At 46.7% G+C, this 27,824-nt stretch overlaps 1 protein-coding gene across 1 annotated transcript in view; it reads left to right on the top strand.

The window, feature by feature from the left end:
* Window positions 1-27,824, top strand: part of PRR12 (proline rich 12) — a 602,934-nt gene that overhangs the window by 220,909 nt on the left and 354,201 nt on the right. Inside the window, exon 4 of the mRNA XM_078655282.1 lies at window positions 7,538-11,172. Within this exon, the coding sequence (XP_078511408.1) occupies window positions 7,538-11,172 (3,635 nt within the window). The remainder of the gene's footprint in view (window positions 1-7,537; window positions 11,173-27,824) is intronic.

Here is a 27,824-nt window from a genome sequence, read left to right as displayed (position 1 = left end):
CCTTCGTTGCCTTCCCCTGTACCTGCCACCATCCACAGAGTGACTGACTGAGGATCAACCATCAGACTTATGGCAGGACATGCAAGCCTTTATGGCCAGAGGGGTTTCTAGAAGGTGCCTTTGCCAGAAATAGATCATGATTGTTACTCCCGCTACTTTCTGGTGCCTTAGAAGGACGGAGCTCTTTGTCATATTTTAGACCTGTACCTTCTCAACACCTTTCTCTGGAAGGAAAAAATTAAGATGGTCTTACTGACCCAGGTCATGGCTGCCCTCGACCCTGAAGACTGGATGGTTAGAACTTCAGTACACCTAGTCCATATACCCGTCCTGCAGGTAATAGTGGTACAGGATCATTTTGAGTTTGCTGTGCTCCCCTTTGGTATTACCAGTGTCCCTTAGGTGTTCGTGAAAATGATGGTAGTGGTAGCGCACCTCTGGAGGTCAGGGGTTCCAGTCTTCCGCTACTTAGACTGACTGTTAATGGTGGTTTCGTAACAGGCAGTCTTCAAACACCTCCAGACTATGGTGATCCTGTTGTCAGCTTTGGGATTCACCATCAACGTGCCAAAATTACACCTGACAGAAAATCCCCTTCATTGGAGCCATTCTGAACATGGTTTGGTTTTGTGCGTTTTGACTATCAAGGGATCTATCTGGCGATGAACCACCTGAGGGGATCTTTGAATGCCAGGGTAGACAAGCTCAGCCGTTGACACCTAGTAGATTATGAATGGCAGTTATAACTAGAGTGGGTGCAAGATCCCTTCTGCTTATGTAGAGAGCAATGGCTCAATCTATTCGCCACTGTGGAACGCAAAATGTCAGTAGTTCTACATGTCGGAGTTCCCAAGTAGTCTCCCACTAGGAATGCATTCTGCCTGGAGTGAAATGTGGTACTCTCGATGCCTTCCTGCCAATACCACTCCTGCCCCAGGTTCTGAAGTAGACTGGGTTCAAGTCATCCTGGTGGCCCTGTGTAGAGTACTGTATACAGAACTCCTGTGCTTCAACATTTATCATCTGATTATGCTGCAACTCTGGGAGGACCTGCAACAGCAGGGGGGGGTTCTGCAACTGGGCTTTCGCAATCTCTCCCTTCATACATGGAGATTGAGCAGTGACAGCTGAACACCTTCAACTTTCCTCCGGAGCTGGGTATGTCATTTTGGCAACTAGGCGTCCCTCTTCAAAAACTGTATACGCCTGTTGTAGCGACAAATGTGTGCTTTTGTGCAGCCAGATTGAGCCTCTCCAATCCACCAGCAAGACTGCTTTGGACACAGTTCAAAAGGTAGCTTTTGGCAATTTTTGCTGCCTTGTGGTTGCTGGACCAGCCCTCATTGTTTGAGTCACTGGATATGCCCTCCAGCTGCTGAGCCAAGCTTGAGCAGAGGAAGGTGGAATAATAGGCATCCTGTCACAGGGAGGTGTGATCACCTCCCAGACAGGATTTAGTGTATTGGGACAGGGGTGTACGCTTGCCAGCCCCAGGAAGTCTGCATGAGAGGCACATTTTGTGTCCCTGTGCTTAGTCCAGTTCATATCAGTTCTGGGAGCTGTTGGCTCCTGCTCTGGCACAACACCGGACAAAGGACATGGGAGTCACCCCCCTGTCCAGACCCTCCCCCGGGAGGGTCCCCTGAATCTTTCCAACCCTTTCCATAGGGTAGTTAAGAGCTAACCTGGGTGAATGTCCCTAGCTTCGTCGTGGGAGAAGATTAAGATCAGACACCACTGCACTTCTCCCGTCTGGGCACTCTGGACTTCGTTTGGGCCTGACTTCATCTCCCTTCCAGTCTGCTTGCATTGTCTGTGCCTGTGCATCATATAGGAACCTTCCAACGCCTGTGAAGCTTCAAAGACACCTGAAGTAATCTCCCTTGGAGTGAAAGAGTCACTTCCCTGCATTCGCAGGCACTGCAACTACGTCAACCGGTCTGCAGATCCTGAGCTCCTCCGGACTCCTTTGGCTCTGCAACACAAGTGGTGGTTTTCCACAGCTCTTGAGGCCTGCCCTGCCACCAAGTTTGAGGCCAGTATCCCTCGTAGGGGTTGCTGTAATCGAATCCCTATGCACCGTGTCCAACTTGAAGCTGCAAAGGCTTTTTGGCTTCTTTGCAAGAAGATCTTCGGGCTCCAGGTACCCCCAACCTTGAACACCTCCAGTGACCAGAATCTTTCGCCACACCGCATTGTGTGCATCGTGGCCTGCATCTTTTGGTGAGCTGCTTGGGGTCCTCATGTGACTCCTTTGACCCTCAAGTGGACCCACAGGCCAGAGGCAAACTTTTTAGTTATGGGCTCCCCTGATTGCTAGGGCCTGCCCTGACCCCCTGCCTTTTGGTTAGTCCCCTGGACCGTGCTGGTCCCGACATTGCTCCTTCTTTGATTCCTACGTAGCTTGCCTTTTCCAAGGCTTGTTGGTGCTCCCGCCGGACACCGACCCCATAGCACTCTATATCCTTCTTGGGGCAGCTCATACCCGGGTCCTGGTCCACCTCAGCGTCGCCTGGTCCTCACAGCTGCAGAGTCATGGTCATCGTCATCTCGTCTGAAGCACTCAACATTAGAATGCATTTGTCTTCCAATTCTCCTGGTCACTCTTGAGTGGCATAGACTCTGTCCCCTCGCTTTCAATTGCTCCTCTTCAAGAATCCATGTTTGAATTCCCATGGACACCTTCTCCTGTTCCAGCAGCGGCACTTTCCTGAAGTCCTCCATTGGGTTCGACAGCTTTTTCCGACACCACTTCACACCTATGCACCCGGCTTCCCTGGTGTAGGTAACGTGGGTAGTAGGGGGTCCACAGGTGGGCTGGCTCTCCAACCTTTTGTCTTCCAAGGGGTTTCTTCAGGGTCCACTGGGAAGGGTCCTTAATCTTTAAAAATCTAACTGCGACTTGCACATAGAGTTGGATGGGGCATGTGGTAGTGTTCCCACACTGCACACGCTCTCCCTGGGGTCCCTATCTACTCACCTCAGTTGTTTCCTTGGGGTCCCAGCACTTCTACGTCCTCTTGACTGTCTTCACTCGAGTCGTGGTTCTTATACCACTTTCTTAGTATATGGTTTGATCTCTCCCTGGGCCCACTGTGTATTTTGAGTGTTATATAATTAATACTTATTTTTATAAATACTTGGTGTGGTACTTTTTCACTTGGTCTACACTATATTCTGGTGAAACAAGCTGCTTTACACTCCTTCCGGACTAAGCCTGAAGGCTCCTCTCCACAGCTCCCACTTAGAGAGCTTTCTAAGGTTGCCCAAGACCTCTTAAATCACCATAAGGGTTGTCTGGACTGGTGCAAGGTGCCCACTTACATCAGTGGTCATCATATACCAGGCCAGCTTCTCACAACTTGTTTCTCTTCATATGCCACCTTCTTCCAAGACAAACTGGTTCTGTGAACATCTTTTGCATTGAAAGTTGTGACTCTTTCCATGTCAGTCAAAACATCATCCTGCGGGCACGCCATACTCTGCCTCACCCCTCTTAGGAGGAGGAGGAGGAGAAAAGACTCCATTGCTTGGACCCCAAGAGAGCACTGAGCTTTTACTGCAATCTTACCAAATAACTGTATGTGGATGATCAGCTCTTTGTTGGGTTCGCTGGGACGAAAAAAGGCAAGGCTGTGCAGAAAATTACAAATCATTTTTCATTGAATCCTACTCTGCATTAAGATCTGCACTGCACTTGCCCAAAAGCAGCCTCCAGAAGGTCTGCAAGCCAATTCCACCAGGACCAAAGCTGCTCCCATTGCGTTTTCACACAGAGTAAAAGTCCTGGACATCTGCCAGGTAGCCGTGGGCGTTGTTTCATACATTGACAAAGCACTGAATGGACAGCTAGGTTAGCTGGCAAGGGCATTTCATCCGCTCAGTCTTACAAGATGTCTTGGTTTGAAGCAATTCACAGACCCACATCCTTATAGGTACTGCTCTGGTATCAAGAGGCGAGGAACTTGCAGTAGAAGTCTGTATCAGAAGAACAGGTAACTTCCCTTGGTAACACTCTTTCTGATTGAGACTATCTAACAGCAACTTCCTCATTGACGCTTATATCCTCTCAGCTGTGTGAATTGGGCTCTATCCATTAATAAAATCTGTAGTCGAACAATCTGCACACTGGTCAAAGCCAGTCTGCTGTCTGGGCTGTGCGTCTGGGGACATTGACAACCTCAAAAGCAACGGATGCCAGCACTGGTAAGTCCTTTTTGTGGTTTAAATTTGTTTATTGTTGTTCTCTGGTTTAAGGCAAAGATCAACGCTAGGGCATACAGAAAGCATCCATCCAAGAAACCTTTTTTGACTATTCTGGTCATAAAATATTCTTGGGAGGGATTGCTGAAAGTTTTTTCTCAAATCAAAAACCTTCTACTCCTTGGAAGCTTAAATTGTCTCTGTCTAAATCTATTGATTTATAGGTGTTATATAGCTCTAGCTAGACCTGAAGGTATCGGAGTTCTTTACAAAAATGAAAATAAAATATATTTACATATAATGCGATAAAGAGAATTGTTAGGCAATTAGGGTGGTTACAGTATATGGACAATTAGAACAGCATGAGTTAAAGGAGTAAAGGGCATATTATACAGCTGAAACAAACAACTGACTGTTACAAATGGTCTAGTCATAGAGAGAGTGCGCTATTGGAAGAGAGTTCAGATAGCTTGCATTTTAAAGTATTTATTGAGGAGAAGGCGTGTCAGATCCCTTTTGAAGCAGGAGAAGGAGGGGTTGCATCGGATGTGCCTGGGGAATGAGTTCCATAAACTGGGTGCATTTCCCGAAAAAGAGCAAGTAATGGTGGATTTCCTTTTCAGTTTGGGAGGTATGAGAAAAAGTGAGTTGGAGCTTACTGTTGTGGGTATGTGTGTGAAGGACTTTGTGGGTGATGCAAGCAGTCTTGTAAATGCATAGTCCTTTGATGGTAATCCAGTTAAGGATTTTGAGGGACGGTGTGATGTGTTCAAATTGCTTTACACCGGTTATGAGCCGGGCCGCCATGATTAGACCTGATCATAGGGGCGCAAGGGGAATTTTCGGCATCCCTGTGAAGATGGCGTTCCCATAATCCAGTTGAAAGAGGACTAGCGATTGTACTATCATCTTGAAATCATTGGGGGATATGAATGGTTTAATTTTCTTAAGGTATTTTAGTGTGACAAAGTGCTCCTTTGGCTGAGTTTTTGATGTGATCCTTCATAGACTTGTTTTCGTCCAGGGTGATACCTAGGGATTTTACGGAGTTGGACAGAGTGAGAGAGCAATTTAGGGTATCCAGGTTCTTGAGCCAGTCTCGGATTGGTAGAGGGTTACTTTTAAGGGAGGACAGTATTAGTTCAATTTTGTTGGAGGTTCAACTTTAAGTGGTTGGATTTAAACCAAGTTTGTATCTTGATTAGTGTGGCTTTGAGATGTAGGACGTCACTTGGTGATTTGATTTTGTAGTTGAGTTGAGTGTCATCCGCATATAGGTGATATTTGACCCCTACTTGCTTCAGGATAATTGTGAGGGGTTCTATGAAGAGATCAAAAGGGAAGGGAAGATAATTAAGCCTTGAGGTACACCTTGAGTAACTGGTGTGGGTTTGGAGTGCCAAGAGTTGATTTGAATTTGTTGCAATCTTTGTTGAAGGTAAGATGTGAACCATCTTAGGACTGTGCTATTGGTACCAAAGCGGATCTTAAGTGTCAAGTAATGCTGAGTGATTTGTCGGTATCAAAAGCCGCTGATAAGTCAAGTAGTATTAGTACGTGCTTGTCAACTTCGTCTAAGGATCAGTAGATGTCATCTGAAATATTGAGCATGGCCGTTTCTGTGCGACAGCCTTGCCTAAATCTTGATTCAAAAGTGTCATGGAGGTTGAATTCACATATGTTTTGGTTAGTTATTGTAGGGCACACTTCTCAATAGGAGGTTGGAGATAGGTCTGAGGTTGTTGAGATTATTGGGGTCTGCCTTGGTTTTTTGAGTATGGTGTGATTTGTCCTAGTTGGAGGGAGTTGGGTCCAGAACAGGGCAATGATGTGGTTGAGATTTTGTACCATTGTGGATGGGAGGGGATCCGTAGTGTGGGAAGTAGGCTTTAAGTGCGCAATTATATTGAAGATTTCATTTTCAGTCATGGGTTTGAAGTCCGACAAGTTGGCCTCGTTTTTCAGTTGGCATTAGTTTTTTGGGGAGGCCATTTGGTCATTAGTTGGCTCTAGAGCGGGGCTACCTTGGAGGGAAATGCGTTACTGGGGAAGGTTACGAGGGATGGCAGATTTGTGACCCCATGGTACCTAGCAACGCACTAAGCGTACCGATCTAAACAAATAAACATTACTGGGGTCAATCTTCTCCTCCGATCTGAAGTTGAGTCCTCGTTCCCACTCTCACCCGTATCAACGCCATCAGCAGACGCTGTGGCTGCACGTGGGCCTAAGATGTATCACAGAAATCCTTCTATTTCAGGAGGTCGTCCTCCAATTTTTCTTCCTGCCTACTCAGGTGCATGTGCACCTCTTCAGCCAGTACCCACTCCTGTACATCCCTGTACCATCGTTCAACTCCATTCAAGCCTATTGAGAATAACTGAGTCTGTGGAGCACTGCCAGTACAAAGCTGACTCCTTAAAGGAACTGTTTGTTTTTCAGTTTTCTCATAGATTCTACTTATCTGGTTTCGTTTTCCTCTATTTCCTGTATTTTTTTCTTTTGATAGTAGCAAGCGTAGAATTAAAGTAAGTATTGCTTCATTTAATGGGACAGAAAAACATTCTAAAATGTTTGAACCGTAGGTAGGCAGTTACATGTTGTACTTTTATAGGATAAAAATGTTTTGGAATCCCCACACGAAAGCATAAATATTCTTAAGCTTATGGCTATCAATGAAGATCCAACGATGTAGAACATAGATTACAACTAAGTAACTCTCGCTTTTGTGTGGGTAGGTCAAACAAATTAAGGTATTAGGATTGGCATAGTAGAATGCAAATGGCATTAGAGAGTGACTTAGAAAGAGTATGTTTTTGAACATGCCTAGAAATGGATGCAATGTTTGAGCCAACGTGCCTGTCCATTCTTTCTATGCGTGTGCAAATGTCATAAACTCTGCAAGGTCTATGACTTTTATGAAAGTGGCTCATACTTAATGTTTTTGTTATGCTACCTACAATGCTTTGGTTTTTGGAAATTTCACCACCATCACAGTTTAACTACTTACTTACTTACTTACTTACTTACTATTGGAACCTGAGTTATGTTATTCTTCAGAATAACGGCTTTCTCAGTCAGGGTCATAAAACAGAACTGGAGTCATGACTAGGTACTGAAATGAGCAGTTAATTACAAATAAGTGACATTCTTCCTGGGGCTAGTAAGGACAGATGCAGTGGGTACATGTGGACAGTGAGGTGAAAAGCCCACTGCACAGGTGCTCAGGAGCTGTAGGCACCATATAGCAGATAAGGTTAGTGTGCTTTGTTTTGTAGTGTCACTAATGGTAATGATGCTACTAATGGATTTCTTGTTTTTTCCTCTTTCACAGCCATGCACACCCCAGCACCTGCTGAGCTCTTCATCTCTGGAGCCATTCCTGGATCTAGTACATTTCCTTCATCTTCTGCTCTCTCAGCCTATCAGCACCCGGCATCCTTCAGTGGGAGAAGCTTTCCTGTGACCTCATCATTGACCCTTCAGGATGCCACCTTTAGCCCCACTTCTAATGGTCTTCTTTCACCGCACGACCCTCTTCTTCATATCAAGTCCTCACAGTCCAGTGTCCCTTCTTCCTTGAGTTTTGACCGCCTTGGTAGTGCTGTGCTGGGTTCAGGACTCTCATCCCAAAGCTCAGCCTATCGTAGTGCCCAGGAGTCTGCTTCTCGTCACCTGCCCTCACAGTTTAACCTCCTTTCCTCTTCTCTGGGTCCTTCTGAGCAGACCTCTCAGCTGTACAACACCTCTGTCTTCTCCAGTTCACCTGCTTCCTCTATAGAGCGGGCGATTCCACGCCAGGACAGCGTTATTAAACATTACCAGCGCCCCTCCAGTGCTCAGTCCCAGCTACCCTCTGCAGCAGCTGCTGCCCACTCACTGCAACACTATTTAAGCTGTGGGGGAAGCTACCAGCAGATGTCTCATCGTTCCTCCCTTTCCTGTAGTCCACTGGGGGACCAATCACCAGTCAGTAGTGAAGGACCTCAGCAGAAGAATGCTCAGACTCGACAAGAGCAGTCTCAAAGTTACAGACCAATAATTCAGTCCCCGGGGTATTCGACCAGCTCCTCCTCTAACAAATCTAAGAGTTACTCTGCCTCAAGACAGACTCAGCGTTCCACAGCAACCCCAAAGTGCCAAAGCATAGTTACCACTGGACAGACACACAATTACTCATCATCCACACCGAAGCCCAGCTCCGTAATTTCTAGCCAGTCTCAAGCCTATTCCCCTGGACAGCCACAGAATCTTCTCTCCATGGGCCAGTCACAGAACTATGCGGTTACGCAGTCCCAGAACCTTTCTGCTGTCACCCAATCCCAGGGATTCAGCTCCAGCCAGGCACAGGATCTGACAAGCGGCAGTAAATCCCAGAGCTACACCAGCAGTCAGTCTTGTGTCAGCCAGAACCAGAATTACTCCCCGGAGCAGTTGCAGGGACTTTCATCAGTTGGACAAATTCAGAATTACAGCGTTCAGTCGGAAGCTCATGTTTCTGTAAGCCAGGCACAGAGCTATGTTCCCACTCACTCCCAAGGAATGCCAACAGCCAGCCCCTCTCTTAGCTATAGCACCTGTCACTCACCGGCAATGTCAAGTCATGGGCAGTCAATAGGATACTCCTCTGTCAGTCATGGACAAAACCTCCCTGACTCCAGCCCTTCCCAGATCATTCGGCCGCTTCAGTCCCCTTCATCAAACCGATCTAGTGTTGCCTCTCCAGGGCAGTCTCAAAAGTATTTGACATCAGTCCTCTCCCCATCTTTCATGCAGGCTTCTCACAATCAGAGCTACCAAAGCTCCCAGCCAAGCTTAGAAAGAGCTTCCTCCTATAGTAAACCAAAATCTGACTCCGATCTACTGTCTGCAGAACGCACGGATGATGAGGACTTTCTCATCCAGCACCTGCTTCAGTCTCAGAGCCCACCCAGAGTCTCTTCGGAGAGCCTTGTGGAGTGCGAGGAAAGATCCAGCAAGAACTTAGGGTATGAGATGAGCAAGACGGAAGAGAGGTACCACTTACAAAGTGTTATAAGGACTAATTCAAATCTGGATAACCAAGGATTAGAAATGTCTCTTCAGGGTATGAAGGATAAAAAGAAAGACCGGCATAAGGACTATGCTAATACTAGGTCAACTCCTGAGTCGCTGGCAACATCTGTGGTCCATTACAGTCATCAGACAGGGGGGATTGACTCCTTTGCTCAAGACATTAAAAAATCTGTTGAACATCTTCAGTCTTCGCACATGGATACGTCCAGCAAAGACCTGAATCAGACCCACTCATACCTTCAAAAGACACCAGAGCACACAGCTCAAGCTCACAGAATGGTTGCAGAGAGCCAATCTATGGACTCTCATAGCATGATGCAGGGCCAACAAGGGACTCCAATGATGATGGATGGTTCACCTGACCTGCCTCTTTCTTTGACCCACCAGTCCAGCAATCAGCAGTCACAACTTCTGCAGTCTGTCCTCACTCACACTCAAAGCCAGTTACAGGCACACCAGAGAAAAGTGCAGACTCCAATGGATGTGCATATGATGGAATCACAGCGTATTCAGGCAGAGTCTCGGTCTCCACAGCTGCAGATGCAACTCCAGTCCCAGGCTTTAGAAGCACACTTGCAGTCCCAGCAGCTGCAAGCCCATGTGCGCTCCCAATCCATGGAAGTACACTCCCGTTCCCAGTCTATGGAGGCCCAGCTCATGGAGACTCATCAGATCCAAAATGATCAGCAGTCGCCCCAGCTCCAAGCTCAGATGCAGTCCGAACATATGCAGGCAGAAATGCAGCCAGAAAGAATGCAATCTGGCCTTCAGTCTGATGGCTTGGAGGGCCTTCCCCAGAATGACGGCATGCAAGGGTTATCTCAATCACAGGAGATGCAAGATTTTCTGGAGCCTGACCTCAGCTTAGATACACACCTGGGTCAGAATGGTTCTGTACAGTCCCAGCAGCACATGTTGTCAGATGGGGGAGAATCGATGCATATGGATGGCGATTCTTCCCAGCAAGTGCCGCAAGCTCAGCTGGAGCCCAAAGATCAGTTTGACAGTCCCAGCCCGCAAGGCTCCAAGCAACGGTTTGTACCCTTGACCTCTATCTGCTTCCCAGACTCTCTTCTCCAGGATGAAGAGAGAAGCTTTTTTCCAGGTATGGAGGACATGTTCTGCCCTCCACCGTGTGGCAGTGATGAGTATCCCAAGAATAGCTGTGGTGATGACGGCTCACAAAGCATGGACAGAAATGAAGCCATGAAAAGTGGGTATGATATGATGCAAAGCAACCAAAGCTATTCAAGTTACTGCACTTCTGAAGGCAATGACAACCAGGACAGTGTCCACTTAGGATTAGATTCTGTTTCTGTCAAGCATGAGCTACCTTCAACTGTCAACACTGAGCAGCTTGGCCTCATCCAATCTGGTCATGGACCCCCAGCCAATGAAGTGAAGCCTGGCTTGACCTCACCCATATTTTGCTCCTCTAAGCCCAAAAAACTTCTTAAGACTTCATCTTTCCATTTGCTTAAGAAACGTGAGCCTTCTTTTCAGCCCCCGAAAAAAAACTATGCCCAAGAATATGAGTTTGAGGACGATGAGGACAAAGAAGATGTTCCAGCAGACATCAGACTGAACAACCGCCGCTTGCCAGACCTCCTTCCGGACTTAATATCCAGCTGCAGGAGTAGACCAAACATTGGACCTATGGGAGATATTGACTTTTGCCCACCAAACAACATGGATGGTCCAAAGAGGAGAGGCAGAAAACCTACCAAGCCCAAGAGAGATGGTCCACCGAGGCCAAGGGGCAGGCCCAGGATCAGGCCTCTGGTCGAACCACATGGTGTGGTGCAAGATGCCAACAAGAAACCCAGGGGGCGAGGTCGTGGTAGAGGCAAGAAAAATGCAGATGTTGGAAATGAAGGGTTAGGGTTGGGACTGGAACCATTGAAACCCATTAAGGTAAGTTTTCAATGAAGTGTAGACATTGAATTTCCTTCATGCAAACATCAACCTTGTGTGACCGAAACAGTTTCAGCTTGGGCTGATATATTCAAGTCACAGGAAGCTACATCGTGCTCCATAAGTGCTCATGTTGTGTTCAGATGTGCATTATTGTGTCAATTTCAGAGACGCTTTACGTATCGATGACAACTCTAGTTAATGTGAAGATTATGAAAAGAGCTCTGATTATCTTAGCAACGAGATTGTTTGCTGTTTGTTTAGTAGCACAGATTAGTCTTGCATCCAGAATATAGACGTTAACTGACACTTGTCAGGAGATTATTTTAAATTTTTTAAAGCTTGAGCCTACTTGAATGGAGCCTGGAGTCTTTCTGCTGCACCCATCATATTAGCTTTGAAAAACTGTGCTTTGTGGCAAAGACCAAAAACGTATTTACATTTAAATATTTATACCAAGTGGACTAATTTGTCTGTATGTATGATGTAGAAATACATTCTATTTGAAGGATGCCTTTTCCTCTGTATTCCTCACCTTATGAATACCCTCCTGGTAGCAGAGTGGCTGAAAGCTTTTCCCCCCTGACAATTGCTTTCCAATGCGGACAGGTGTGTCACAGGATTCCAGATATGGCTTCATCTGCTCCTGATGGCCATCCGCGGCTATCACTAACAGTAGGCCAATGCTGCGGTGTGAAATGGGGTGGTGCGTTGTGTAACTTAAGATTGGTGCCCCCAAACCATGGTGCAAGCAGTGGCGTTGATGTCAGCTTGCAGCATCGTCGTTGGTGAGCCCAGAGTTGCAATGTGAAGTGGTGCTGAGTGTGGTGCGCACAGGTCACCATAAAAGTGGCTCAGTGGTGTCGAGCGAGGGCATCGTCGGTTAGACCAGGATTGCGCGTTGCGGTGCGAAGTGCGGCGGTGCCCTCTGCGGTGCCTTCAGGTCACGGAGCCAGCAGTGGCATAGTTTACAGCGTCGAGTAGCCTTTTCCGTAAGTGGCAGCCGAAACGCCCAGTTCCAGATTAAGGTACCCAGTGTGGTAAATAAATAAATAATACCCTATTTTTTAATGCATAAATGAATAACAGATAGCTCAATAAATAAGAGTCAAGATTCGAGGTAGTAGGAGTTTTGCAGGTTTAATACAGCATAAGGACAGGAACAGGACGACCTGCACGGGAATAGGATGGCAGCTGCCGGGGACAGGATCGGGACAAGGGAAGCATAGGAAGGAAGGAAGGAAGGATAACTTTTAATAACAGTACATGAGCATATATACATAACGCAAACACATAGCATTACATTGCAATAGGCGTAGCAGTGGGTGGAGCAGAAAGCGTGACGCGTAGCAGTCGCGAAAGATAAGGGTGAAAGTAGGTGTAACAGGGCGTATACATAGACATGTGATGCAGACGTAACAGAATATGTCATGAATGGGGCGGAAACCATGGAGGGGGCTACCTAAGGAGCCGGGACCTCTAACCTGATGGTGCGCGCAAACTGGCAATGACGTTTTACTAGGAGAAGCTGGGGGCTATGAACTCTGTGCTAGGAGCAGAGACTGAAGTCTGGAGAGTCAGGGCGACATGTACCTAAGCAGTATCTAGTATCTGATGTTTAGAGAACATGTTGATATAAACTAGAAGTCAGGAGGGGAAAGGCTAACAGACTCTAAGACTGGAGCATGCATTATTCTACATGTAGTGCGTGATGAAGAATATTAAATGACCATTAATACAGTATTTCTCTAACATGGGGCCGTAAAGGCTAGACAATGACGGTAACTATTGATGCGATCCAGTAGCTTAGGAATGCAGAGAAGGAGGGCTGTACTGATAACTCGAATCATAACATACTCTTGGCAGACTCAGAGGCAGAGCCAAGCTGAGCCGGGCACTGCGAGGCAGGAAATAAGTGAAGGGTCGAGGATACAGGTGGGGGCTGTATCGCTCCTCAGCGAGGCTTCAGGGGACAGGAGCTGAATCTGGTGTCCAGGCCCTTTTGAGGCCTAGAAACGGGGACTTTTCAATGGAATAACGTGCACACTGAGAAACGTGGCAACGTAGCTTTACATAGGCCTGATATTCGTAGTATTCACGAGAACTGGAAACTGACATACTAAAGGTGGACACAACTATAATTGCGTCTTTAATCAAACATGGGGAATAACATATGCATATTAATCATGCACATATAACATATGATGGAGGACGCGTAGGGACACAGAACATGGCAAAATTTACTTTTCCACATTCCCTCCTTGTCACTACGTTTCCTTCAGGAAACATCAATATTCATGATACCATCTATCATTTCATACAGTATCATTTGCTCGTCTCGAATTTTCTCGGAACGGGATTTAGAACGGGACTTGGGACTAGGAATACAAGAGGTAGCACAAATGCCGCAAATCGCAGGGCCACATTGTATACAGAGGCAGCAGCTAAATATGATCGCTACTGCAATACCTAGAAAGGACAAGACTTTCCATCCCCAGGCGGAAATTATATTCCAGAACCAACCGGACCATGTCCAGGTGCCTGGATTTTGGTGTAACAGATGGGCAATTTTATGGAGTCTGGTTATAGCTGAATAAACAGACGGCGCGTTATTTGGAATGAAAATGCAGCAACTAGATCCGATGACTCTACAGGCCCCGCCCCTATCGGCCAATATGACGTCAAGGACGAGACGATTCTGGAGCACGACAATTCTCATAAAGGATTGTTCTTCGGTTAAATTACTTAGAGCAGAAGTAGTCTCAATTACTACTGCTTCGAGGGTTCTGGTTAACCTACGTATCAGTTTACTATTCACAACTGTACCTAAATAAGGGAAGACACCTTTATTGATATCTATATATTGTTCTAGAGCAGTTTCAGTATAATTGACAATCGGGAGGTTTCTCTTGTGTCTAGTATGTACTAGGTGGGAATTCCTATGGTAATCGGGTGGGGCTAGAAAAACCGGTGGCAGTAGGAAGGCAATGTAACAGGTTCCCTCCCAATCGAGGGGCAGACGAACATATGCGGTCTGACCACAAATAAAATAAGAATGACGTGAAGCTTTGAAAATAGATTTCCTACTGTCACTATACTTGACAATAGTAGTACAATCACTATGTCCTACATGTACGGAACCATTATTTCGGACACATAATTCGCCTTTGACTGGTAGTACTGAAATTGCAGGTAAGTCTGGAGTAGTATCAGACTGAACATTCAGGACCATGAAATTCGAAGAATAATTACCTAAATTGTAAACTTCATTTTCTAGATCTAACCCGATTCTGTGGGGAAGACCTTGCTTGTCTGGAAAACATGTACTGTTAAGAAAAGACATATCTGTTGAGGATGACGTTAACGTGGACCATGCTCCACACGAACCATTATGTGAAAACGGATAAGGAAAGAGTGGCAGAACTCCCTTCGGCGTCTGGAAAGGGGGGAGTCGACCACACACCCAACAATTTGTAGCATTGCTGGTCTGGTGTGAATAATGTAACATGCGGATGAAAGAATTATTTCGCATAGCGAGGCGGTAAGAGAGTTCATGAGGAGGCAGATCACTAAACGTATGCTCTACTATAGCATTGGTAGACTTATTTACATGAGAAACTGGAAGATACAGGTAAAACGCATAACTGGTGCAGGAAATCATAATGCTGAGAAATAATACGAAACATAGAAAAACGATACATCGGATTGAGTTTTGACTAACTCTCTCACTATGGGGGTCTATTTTATACATGTCAGAAACAGTCTAACCGTTTCACCTAGGGGAGGACTTAGACAATCAAACTGGCTGACTTATTTTACTAGACCGGAGTTTCAACTTATACTCCTGTTGCGGAGTTTTCTCTAACAGGGGAGGGTTTGTAGCAATGTCTTTTGCGGGACAGTCCTTAAGAATAGTACTTTGGCAATCCTTCGAATCCTGGGAAATGTTCTTTGAGACGGGTTTCAGTCCATAAAATTTCTTTACGTGCGAAAGGTGCACCCAGCCTTTGCGACCCTCCAACTTCACGGCCGTACGGGTGGCGAGGAGGACCTGTCGGGGCTCCTTCCAGCGTGGCTCCAGCGGACTTGAGCGGTCAAAATTTCGCACCAGGACCATGGATCCTGGAACGATTTCATGCGGTGCCACCTCGGTATTGTCTGGAAATGCAGCGGCAACCTGTGAACGACAAGAGTTGAGGGCAGACATCAAGGAAGCTAGGTAATCTGTCAGCATATTACTTGAAACATCGGTAATACTTCGGGGTCTGGGTGTACCCCACATGTTAGGGGGGCGGCCGAAAACGACCTCGTACGGGGATAGACCTGATCTGGAATGTGCGACCATGCGCATATAGAACAAAGCGACTGGCAGAGCTACTAGCCAGTCCACACCTTTCTCTTTACAAATTTTTGCAATGCGAATTTTCAGGGTCTGGTTATGTCTTTCTACGAGACCTGCTGCTTCAGGATGGCGTACACAATGGAACTTCCACTGGTACCCTAACAAAAGGGAAACGTGCTTCATTAACTCTGAGGAGAATGGCTGGCCGTTATCAGAATATACGACCCTAGGGAGTCCATAACGGGGGAAGAACTCACGAACCAACTGCTTGGCAGTGGTCGCGGCTGTGTAATCTGGGACTGGATATGCTTCTGTCCACCTGGACAAAGCGCATACAACTACAAGGACATACTTGAAACCTCGACATCGCTCCATCTGAATATAGTCCATCTGGAGGACTTCAAAAGGGTGGTCAGGAGGTTGGAATCCACCTTGTTCCACCGGGACACTTTTACCTGGATTAAACTGACAACATATCATACAGGTACGGACTTTCTGCTTGGCTGCAGCTCGTAAATGCTTGTTGAACCAAATGTTCTGGATACTGTCTAACATAGCTTTTTCTCCTAAATGTGCTGGACTATGTGCGGTATTGATAATGACTTGAACCATAGAGTCGGGGAGAAACCATGTGGCTCTACCCTTCGTCACCCATCCTTGATCTGTCTGGACCCCTCCTTGTTCGGACCATTTCTTGATTTCATCGGGAGTAGCATGTAACTGGATATCTATGACATCTTGAGTAGGGTCCTTAACTGTAATACATGTAGTCGGATCTGGAGTGTGTGTCATGTTAACTGGAATGTCTGGAGTCTGTGCTGTAAGCTTGGCTGTGCGATCGGCTAGATCGTTACCCTGGGAAATAATGTCAGTAACTTTCGTATGTGCTTTGCATTTCATGATAGCAATGGATGTCGGTAAATGTATGGCATCTAACAGAGCTTGAATAAGGAGACCATGCTGAATCTTGGTTCCATGAGAAGTCATGAAACCTCTCTCCTGCCAGAGCACTCCAAAGTCGTGTACGACTCCAAATGCGTAACGTGAATCGGTGTAAACATTAACTTTCCGGTTCTTAGCGTGTATGCAGGCTTGTGTCAGAGCAACTAGCTCTGCTGCTTGAGCGGACAGGGTGTCAATACGGTGTGTCTTAATAACTTCGGTGTCGGTAGTCACTGCATACGCGGCGACTAGTTCTCCTGTACTTGTTCTCATACATGAACCATCCACATAAAGTGTCAGGTCGGGATCTGGTAATGGAATATCTGTCAGATCTTGTCTTGGCTTTGTCGTAATATTAACTACTTCCACACAGTCGTGTGTGTCCGGACTTAAAGTAACTGATGGTAACAGTGTAGCAGGGTTCAGGATGTTGCAGCGTCTGATTTCTATGTGTGGCTGGAACAGTGTCAATTCATAACCTGTTAAACGTGCGATTGTCAAGTGCTGAGTCTGTGTTCGATTTAAAAGAACTTCCACGGAGTGTGGAACTTGTACTGTCAGGGAGTGTCCTAATACTATGGAATCACTTTGTCTGATAGCTAGTGCTGTGGCTGCAACTGACTTGAGGCACGCAGGCAGAGCCTGGGCTACAGGATCCAATGTGCTCGAAAAATAAGCACAAGGCTTGTATTGTCCTGCTTGATCTTGTGTGAGAACAGATAATGCTGTACCTTCACGTTCTGTGACGAAAAGTGTAAAAGGCTTACTGTAGCTTGGTGTAGCTAGAACTGGAGCTTGGCATAGGGCTTTCTTTAACTCATTAAAACTGAGTGTATGTTCAGATGTCCAAGGGAGGACAGTCGATACGGCTGCCTCCTGTGTCGTTAACTGTATCAGTGGCTTGGCTAGAAATGCATACTGAGGAATCCATTGTCGGCAGTAAGAAGTGAGGCCGATAAAAGCACGTACCTCCTTCTGGGTCTTGGGCTGAGGAAGACTCGCTATTAACTGGATACGGTCTGGTGTCAACTGCCTACCCCTCTTGGACAGTAAGTGTCCTAAGTAGACCACTTGCTGGACACAGAATTGAAGCTTCGAAGGGGACACCTTGTGCCCCATCTCGGCTAGGAAATACAGAACTGTGAGGGATGCTCGCTCGCAAGCACGTTCAGAACGGGCTGTGACCAGTAGATCATCGACATACTGGAGCAGGGCAGTGTCAGTTGGCATGTGAATGTTGTCTAGTTGTCTCTTCAGTGCTTGACTGTAAATACTAGGACTTTCTGTGAAACCTTGAGGAGCTCGTGTGAACATATAGCTCCTTCCATTTAAACAAAATCCGAAAAGGAACTGGCTGTCTGGATGAATGGGAACACTGAAAAATGCGTTCTTGAGGTCTATGACTGTAAAAAATGAGGCTTCTGAATCAATGGCTGTCAATAGGGAAGAGATATCTGGGACAACTGGGTACTGAGGAATAATACATTTATTAAGTTCTCGTAGGTCAATCACTAATCGATATACTGGGGGTGCATTTGGATCAGTACGTTTCATGACTGGAATGATCGGAGAATTGCATACATTGGAGTCAGTTTCTACAACTACTCCTTGAGTGATGAGCTCGTCAATAATTTTGGATAAGGCTGCTACAGCCTCAGGTGGCAATCTGTACTGTCTGATTCGTGGTAACACTACACCTGGCTTGAGAGTCACACGATGGGGTGTGATTTGCATATAACCAACATCAGTTGGACCTTGCGCCCATAGATGCTGCGGAACATTGGACAATCTGGGATCAAAATCTCGTAATACATAGTGACCCTTAAAGTCACGCAGGAACAATCGTATTCCCTCTGGGGAACAGCATATAACTGCACCTAACTCTTTCAGTGTTTTAATACCTAATAGATTCTCTGGACATGACTTAGTAAGTAACAGATCAGTAGTACGGGACAATGGACCTACTTCTAGAGTAACTGGCTTTGATATTTCATTTACAATGGGTTTTCCTGAAAATCCAAGGGAAACATTTCTAGAGCCTGAGAGCGGAGCCCCTGGAACTTCGGCGTGACTAATTGTGGTCCTACTTGCCCCTGTATCAATCAAAAACTTTCTGTCTTTCCCTAATACTTGACTATGAACATAGGGACCTTCTTGATCTACAGGTATCTCGATGAGAGGCAAGCCTACCTCCCTCTCTAGGCTGTTTCATGAATATGGCTGATACTCTGGATACTCAGACTGTGCATACTGGTACATCTGCTGTGTAACGTGCTGTGTTGCAGCGATGGGCTGCGGTGCTGTAACTGTCTGTGGTGCATTCTGTGGCTGAGGAATCTGTGAAACTTGTTCTTGTCTAGGCGGACGTGGTCTTTCTTTAGTCTTACCAGTAGCTATGTTGTGTTTCAGAACTGCACACTCGTTTATAAAATGACCTGGCTGTTTACAATAATTGCAGTTCCCTTTAACGGGAGCTGCAGGATGACTGGCTTGATTCGGACCCCTCTTCTGACTGTCTTGAGGAACAGATTGTGCAACTAGTACTTTCATTTTCGTGTCTTTCATACGCTTTCTCTCGTGTTCTTGCTCTTCTCTGATTCTATTCTGGTGGTATTGGAGCATCTGTAACATCTGGGACGGGGTATTAGCTTGCCAAGTACTTTCGACTTTCAAAACTCGATTTTTAATTTGTGGACTTGAATTCTCGACTAATTTAGTAACAAAAAGGTGAGGGTATGACTCACTACTTGTCTTGAGGCCACTGTTGATGCTAAAACATTTCTCAAATCTAGAATAAAAATCACTAATGTCTTCGTCTTGTTTCTGTTTACAGGCTGAGATTGCATCCCAGTCTTCCTTTTTCGTTGTTAACAATCTGGGTAAAACTTGAATCAATAATTCAGGTAATTCTTTACATTTCGCTCCAAGACCGGTACCTGGTACTCGTGCCTTATCTTCAGCTTCTAGAACTGCCCAATCGATCTTTTTCTCTCCCACCTCCCATTCTTTTTCCTTGAGCTTTTCATACACCCCTGCGGGCAGCAGAACCTTTAACATTTTAATTATATCTGGATACGTGTATTCTCCCATACGGAGCATGTCTTTTAATTCTCGATGGAACCCTGCTGGATCTTTATCATGACAGGGGATTAATTTTTTCATCTCTAAGAGTTCCATCTTTGTGATCGGAGTGTAAACAAACACTCGTTCTAGTTCGCCACCCGTTCCTCTAACGGGGTGGACTTCTCGTAACGGATTCTGTCTCTCCATGTAAAATGGTTTACTTTCTGGGGGTGAGACATGAACAAAATGCGGGTTCAAAAACGTTCTATATTTGTGACGCTGTTCTAGAATGACACTAATTAAATCGGTACCTAAACCTTTCCATCTATACTGGAGTAACTCGTTCAGGATATCATGTAACGGGCCTGGATCAGAGTGCTGACCCTCATACAATGTAATGAGGTGCTGAATCATATACATACCCGCCAGTCGTTGCTCGGCTGGGGGCATTTTCAGAAACATTTGTGCCACTATTTCGTCTGGAAAAGTGGTAGAATCAGTAGTCCATCGGACTGCTGATCGGGCTAGTTCTTGTTCATGCATAGTACTTAACTCACTGTAACCGATTCGTGATTTCAGAATGTGATCGGTAGCCTGAAACACTTGTTCTAGAGAACCTTGTTCTGGTGCTGGATGATGGAAAGTTGACTTGTGTTCTAGGCGTAAATGGCGATCTGGAAATCTAGATTTTCCTACATACGCTATTCTGGCGGAATTCTCGTCGTCTAACTCTTCAGTATCAGAGTTACTTTCTTTCTCGCTTACTTGTGCTGCTTTACGCTGTTCGTGTAACTTTATTATTTCTTTACGGATTTTCTTGTACATACTCTCCATAGCACCGACGGTCTTGTGCTTACCCTCGGCTATATTATCACTCCACCTTGTCAGGGTTCTCATTTCGGCTTGATCTTTAGACGGGTAATCTTGTTCTCTTATTAGACAGTTAATCAGAAACTTTAATATCATGAGCTGGATCTCGGCTTTCCTTTGAGACATGGCCTCGCTAATGCTTTCTGGATCATCCCCTGTACGGATGAAACGATATATTCTGTCTAGGTCTTCTTTCATATTCGGTAGGGTGACTAGATACTCGGCCACCTTTCTTACGCGGAATGAATATAAAACCATATTATCCTCGCCTGGAACTGGATCATAGCCGCATTCATTAAGGGCTTTTCTTATTTCTGCTACAGTCTGATGTCTGGGCGTACGCTGTGACGCTTGTGCATGTAATTCGGCTGACGTTAAACGCTTATGTGGCGGCGGGGTCTGAGGAGGACCTCCTCCTGCGGCCCCTAAACTAGAATCGTCGACTGATCCTCTTCGTACTAGTGTGGCAGGAAATTGAAATGCGGGCTGAACTGGTATGGCGGGCTGGACCGGGGGTACCGTAACAGGTACTGCAAGGGGTACCCCGGTGTCTGGAGGAGCGGGGAGTGCCTGATTTACAGGGACTGGCGGAGCGCGAACAGGATTTGCATATTCTGGGACTGTGTCGTCCAAATAGGACGAAATGAAAATATCAGCTGCGGTCGGTTTGTGACGTAGCTTGGTCGGAACTAATGGTGGCGGGAAATTACTGGATGCCTCCGGGGTCGCTTTTGGCAAGCCCTCGGCAAGAAGAGGATACATACCCTTAATAAGAGCATGCCTCTGTCTGTCTGACTGTTCGGTTTTAACTTGTTCACCAATCTCGATTAATTCCCTTTCTTGGGCTCGTTCCAAGGATTCTCTACTTAATTCTGACTTTCTGATTTCTTTTTCGGTTCTTTTATGAGATTCTTTGCGCCATAACTCGATGGCATCTTTCTGTGACTGTCTGGCCTTCTTTTTCCATAATGCTTCTTCTACTCTCATGATGCACTCGGCATCCCATGTGCCTGACACAGGCCATCTATACTTTTCCTCTAACTGTTTGGTATACTCTACCCATAAATCTAGATATAATATGGCGCTTATGCCATGCTTCTGATACATAAAATGACCTGGACTGTCCCTAGGCGGGACAGGAACTGCTGCTTCCAGCAGACCCTTTCTAGTTTTTAACTGACGTAACTTAGAAAACAAGGGCATGACTGAACTGTAATCTAGACACAATACAATACACAATGAACACGATACTTATTCCCCATTCATACCACGACATCAAGATACATGAAGAACATTCAGAATAACAGTTCGAACAGAATACTACCTGGAATACGGAAAACAGAATACATGAATTTTCTCGAGAACAGAACTGACTAGAACAGAAACTAGATGCACTGCTGAAACTTACCGGTCTCATAAAGAGACACGTCAGGACCCGCATCCACCGAAGTGGACACTTCGTTTGTGGGTCTGTGTACCACCAACCCACGGACCAGAGTCAATTAAATTGACCCTGTCTAGATACTACCCCAGTAACGGTACTCACCGGGCAGCAAGAACGGAAGGCCTCGGACTGGACTGGACTGCTACGACGACGGACGACGAACTTCGGACTTTAGTTACGGGTGGACCTCCGGATACCTCGGACCTTGGACTCTCGGCTTGGGCTCTGGTCGGGACTCGCCGCGTTCCTCCACCGTCTCGTCTGGATGCTGGACCGCCTCCTCCGTCTCCTCCGTGGGCCTGAGGGATACTTGAAGCAGAAATATCTGCCGGTGCGCAGAAGAGTTCCGTCACGACTGCAGAGGGTCAGGGGGTCGGCGTGGCTTCACCGACGCGTGGGGAAAGGGCAAGTCCCTATTCGGGCGCCATTATGTGGTAAATAAATAAATAATACCCTATTTTTGAATGCATAAATGAATAACAGATAGCTCAATAAATAAGAGTCAAGATTCGAGGTAGTAGGAGTTTTGCAGGTTTAATACAGCATAAGGACAGGAACAGGACGACCTGCACGGGAATAGGATGGCAGCTGCCGGGGACAGGATCGGGACAAGGGAAGCATAGGAAGGAAGGAAGGAAGGATAACTTTTAATAACAGTACATGAGCATATATACATAACGCAAACACATAGCATTACATTGCAATAGGCGTAGCAGTGGGTGGAGCAGAAAGCGTGACGCGTAGCAGTCGCGAAAGATAAGGGTGAAAGTAGGTGTAACAGGGCGTATACATAGACATGTGATGCAGACGTAACAGAATATGTCATGAATGGGGCGGAAACCATGGAGGGGGCTACCTAAGGAGCCGGGACCTCTAACCTGATGGTGCGCGCAAACTGGCAATGACGTGTTACTAGGAGAAGCTGGGGGCTATGAACTCTGTGCTAGGAGCAGAGACTGAAGTCTGGAGAGTCAGGGCGACATGTACCTAAGCAGTATCTAGTATCTGATGTTTAGAGAACATGTTGATATAAACTAGAAGTCAGGAGGGGAAAGGCTAACAGACTCTAAGACTGGAGCATGCATTATTCTACATGTAGTGCGTGATGAAGAATATTAAATGACCATTAATACAGTATTTCTCTAACATGGGGCCGTAAAGGCTAGACAATGACGGTAACTATTGATGCGATCCAGTAGCTTAGGAATGCAGAGAAGGAGGGCTGTACTGATAACTCGAATCATAACATACTCTTGGCAGACTCAGAGGCAGAGCCAAGCTGAGCCGGGCACTGCGAGGCAGGAAATAAGTGAAGGGTCGAGGATACAGGTGGGGGCTGTATCGCTCCTCAGCGAGGCTTCAGGGGACAGGAGCTGAATCTGGTGTCCAGGCCCTTTTGAGGCCTAGAAACGGGGACTTTTCAATGGAATAACGTGCACACTGAGAAACGTGGCAACGTAGCTTTACATAGGCCTGATATTCGTAGTATTCACGAGAACTGGAAACTGACATACTAAAGGTGGACACAACTATAATTGCGTCTTTAATCAAACATGGGGAATAACATATGCATATTAATCATGCACATATAACATATGATGGAGGACGCGTAGGGACACAGAACATGGCAAAATTTACTTTTCCACACCAGAGGAAGGTGAAGTCTTTGCTACAGGGGGCAAATTTGACCTCAGGCCCTCGGGTATACACAGAAAGAAGTTGTAGAAAGTTCAGTCCAGTCTTTTCACTGCCCAAGACAGAAGCAGCCACTGCAGGCCAACCCAGCAAAGCACACAGCAAAGTGGTAGTCTCTCCCTCACAGCTTCTCCATATGTTCTTCTAGACAGGCTCCTTAATCCCAAAGAGTTCTAAATTCCTGGGGTCAGGGCCCCAATATTTATACCACATTTCCCTTTGAAGTTAGTACAAAGTTCCTCTGGCATACATAAACCAGTTGTGCCTGGCTCAGCCAGCTTCACTCCTGGAGGGCGAGACAACTTTGTGAGAGACAGCCAAAGTCCATTTAGTTGCAAGCGACATCACTTCCCACTACTAAAAATGCAGCCAGGTCTATTCAGCCTGGCTATGAGCCACACAGGAAAGGCAGGACACGCCTCAACCTCCCCCTTGTCTGTCTAGTGTGAATGCACATCCCCAGCTCCTGTCACTTTCAACCCAGACAGTGATTACACAGCCAGGCAGAGGCACATAGGATGGTTAAGCAAGAAAATGGCCACTTTCTAAAAGGGCATTTTCCAACACACAATATAAATATTATCTTCACTAACGGATGTAGTTTTGAATTCTGAGTTCAGGAAGCGTAAACTCAATTCCTCGATCTTTTCCCAATCAAATTACAAGGCAGCTCCCATGTTAACCTATGGGACAGATAGCCTTTTAATTGTGAAAAACAAAATATACAGTAGTTCACTATTAGGACATGTAAAACATACCCGTAAATGTCCTACCTTTCACATACACTGCACCCTACCCATTGTGGTACCTTGGGCCTACCTGAGGGGTGCCTTGCATGTAAGAAAAGGGAAGTCTAGGGCCTGGCAAGTGGGTGCACTTGCCAGGTCGACAAGGCAGTAAACCACTGCTGCAAGCCCACTATTCGCATTTGATTTACAGGCCCTGGGCACACACAGTGCAACGTACTAGGGTCTTACTAGTAAATCAAATGTTCGAGGCATGTGGGCTGCTGAATTCATATCTTGTGCATAGATCGCCGCCTAGTGTTGGGTCTGGATGATTGCACTTTGTTGTCCTGGAAGAGTCTTCAAAGTATCACGAGATAGGTGACTCCTCCCTTGGACTACAGTGCGCATGGGCATCTTCTCCATCCTCAGATTGTTTTTTTCCGCCATTGGGTTCGGATGTTATTCCTTTACTCCAACTTCGGAAACCGAAACTAACTACTTTTAAAGGCCTTCGACTTCGACGGTATTGTTCTCGTTCGGTACTGCTTGACTCGACCAACCTCTCCATCTTGATCCGGTCGTCGACGGGGGCCCTTGGGCCTTTTCGACGCCACGTGGGTCTACTGTCGATGGAAAGGAGCCCGTTCAAAAGGTGCCCACAATGCCACTCCAAATTCCTGCATACTGACAAGCATACAGTATGCAACAAGTGTTTATCACCAGAGCACAACAAACAAAATTGCCCAGTGTGTGCCCAATTCCGTTCGAAGAAGACCATCCGGATTTGATGGGCCGCTAGGCAAGAGATGCTGCGGTCGGCACCGGAACCGGAGAAAATCTTCGATGATGAACGCGACCTCACAGAAGCGGCGGACTCGGACCTACAGATCATCACCGTCGAGGACCAGTCGGACTCCGACGACGAGATCCCACCGGGGCAAATCGTGAGTACACAGCCCCCAACGCTGCTTATCCCGAAACCAAAGGCCCCGGTCGTAGGGGAGAGGGGTTGGCCTAACGGCTAAGGCGCTCGACCTCGGACCTGGGGAACTCGGTTCGAGTCTCGGTAACGACGCCAAAAACCCCCTGTGATTCTGGGCAAATCACTTAATCTCCCCGTGCCTAAAATGAATGTGTGTCCGTCCTCATGTAACGTAACTGGTGCTATGTAAAGCGCTCTGATAACTGATTCGATTCGGTTCGGTTCTAGTTCGCGCTATATAAAAACTCTGCAAAAAAAAAAAATGCATCGCCTAAAGGCCTTAGCCGAGATCGAAAAACACCTTCAGAAGCCCCGCCCTCTGGCTCGGCTCAGAAGACCAAATCAAAGCCTTCCGAGATCCCAGGGCCAAGTAACGTTCCCCCCAAGAAGGTCATCGAACCCAAAACGGTTGTCGAACCAAAGGTCGCCGACCCAAAAAAAGGCCGTCGAGCCAAAAGTTGTCGAACCGAAGAAGGCCGTCGAGCCAAAGGTCGTCGAACAAAAGAAGGTCGACCAGTCAAAGGGCGTCGAGCAGAAGAAAGGGGTTGAACCACAAAAGGTCGTCCACCCCAAAAAGGTTATCGAGTCAAAGGCTATCGATCCAAAGAAAAGCCTCGACCCTAAACAGGTCATCGATCCAAAAACTGCTCCTGATCCTAAAAAGAGCGCAACTAAACAAAAGCCAGTGGAACCGAAAAAAGGCATCGACTCGACCAAAGACACTGACCCTAAAAAAGGCGTCGAGCAAGAAAGAGGATCTACCCGAAAAAGGTCGGCGACCCAAATAGTCACCGAACCAAAAATGACTGCCAAACCACTAAAAGACGTCGAACCAAAAAAGGTTACCGACCCCAAACCGACAGTCCAGCCGAAAAAAACTCTAGAACCAAAGGCCCTCGAGCCAAAAGGTCAAAAGCAAGTCAGTAAGCTAAAAACATCGGCGCCAAAGCCACGGACGGTGGAAGAGGAACTCTTCCATCCTGATCCAGAATCAGAGTAACAATCAAAACTGTATATCAACCCTGAAACCGGCAAAGTGACCATCTGTTACCGGAAAAAGAGACCAATGGACACGGACACTACTTTCCCTGTACCACCAAAGAACAAGCATTTACAATGCAACGGTTTCGCCTTTGGAAAAGTTTGAGCTATTGGCATTATGAATGACAAACGTTTTATTTATGTGTTAGTTTTGAAAACAGATAAATAAATGGCATTGTCATTTACAATGGCAATAGCTTAATCTCTCGCAAATGCGATTTGTATTGCAACTATTTCACTTATCATTTTGCACTACAATGAAAACTGGCTTGTGCATTTACTCCTGCAGAAGAGTATCAAGAGGAGAGGCCCTGTTGCAGACCCGTGGAGTTTCAAGTATCTGTTGTGCATCACCTCATAACAAACAGCATAATTGTAAACGGGACTGAGAAAACTTTTTTTTTTTTAAGAGGAGTGCCCCTCTAAAAGAAAGGCCCCGGTCTCTACTGCTTTCTTTTACAAGGACGCACTTGGTTGTTGTGAGGCGCAGGTTGAAAAGAGAAATTGCGTTGTCAGTCCTCGCCCTGGTCCAGTCAGCAGGGCCACATTGGTGCTGCCATACCCAACCTAGCGCTGCCAACTGCATGCCCAATGAACTCAGTGCAGCAACGTGTGCCCACCCTCATGCTAAAGCAAGCCACCCTGTCCTGAAGGCAGCAGCCCTGGTTCCGCCGCGGTGTCGCCGCCCTGGTCTCCCTGGTCCAGCGGGTGTCTTCCTGCTGCGCCCGCTCTCTTATCGACCAGTCAGTCACTTTCCCTCATCCGAAGCCCTGCTCCGTGCTGCACGTGTTCCTACGCATTGATGCTGCATCTTTGTTCTCACTCATAGGGTCCAAGAGAGCAGAGAAAGCTTCTGCAGGACCGGACCTGATAGTAGACATATCAAGGTTTGGGTCAGTTTACGCCTCTCCTCCCCCCATTTACTCCACAGGTTCAGATAAACAATAAAAGCTGCTCACAGCCCTGAAGCACAACCGCACACAGGGGCGAGAGCACACACCCACGATCACACCTTAAAGGGAAATAGTGAGGTAGCATAAGAGTATTACAACTAGTAATGTAAATAAAACATTCTTTTGCCCAAGGTATACATCTCTTCGTAGCAGCCATGACTGTACCAACTGTGCACAGAGTGCCTCAGGTGGAGGGTGTTGGGGCTGCCCTCTGAAAGCAGAGCCATGGAAGCTTCGGGAACAGTCAGCATGATATCAGGCTCTATCAGGGCAGACACTAAAACATCAAATCCAAGGTCGGAGTGTAGCTGCAGCGAAGCAACACTGTGGTGTCCTGGCCCTGGACTCCATTAGTCTGCTCCACTGACCCTGCAGGTGAAGGGAGAGTGCAGAGTTAGGACTCAGGGCAGGTGACCCTGTCTGCAGACCACCCGTGCTGGCTTTTCCCCTCCAGGGTGCAGGCTAGGAGCACACGACACCCCGACCTCCTCAGCAGGGAGTGTTTATAGTGCCCTCTCCGCCTGCCAGTCGCCCTGGCACCCACCTGCTGCTGAAGTCCATGAGCCCTGAGCACGGTGCCAGGCACGGACTG

Source organism: Lissotriton helveticus, chromosome 7 (genome assembly GCF_964261635.1).
Source record: "Lissotriton helveticus chromosome 7, aLisHel1.1, whole genome shotgun sequence".
In the NCBI taxonomy this organism is placed as follows: Eukaryota; Metazoa; Chordata; class Amphibia; order Caudata; family Salamandridae; genus Lissotriton; species Lissotriton helveticus.
Note: the sequence above shows the minus strand (reverse complement) of the source record. Positions and strands in the feature narration are given on the sequence as shown.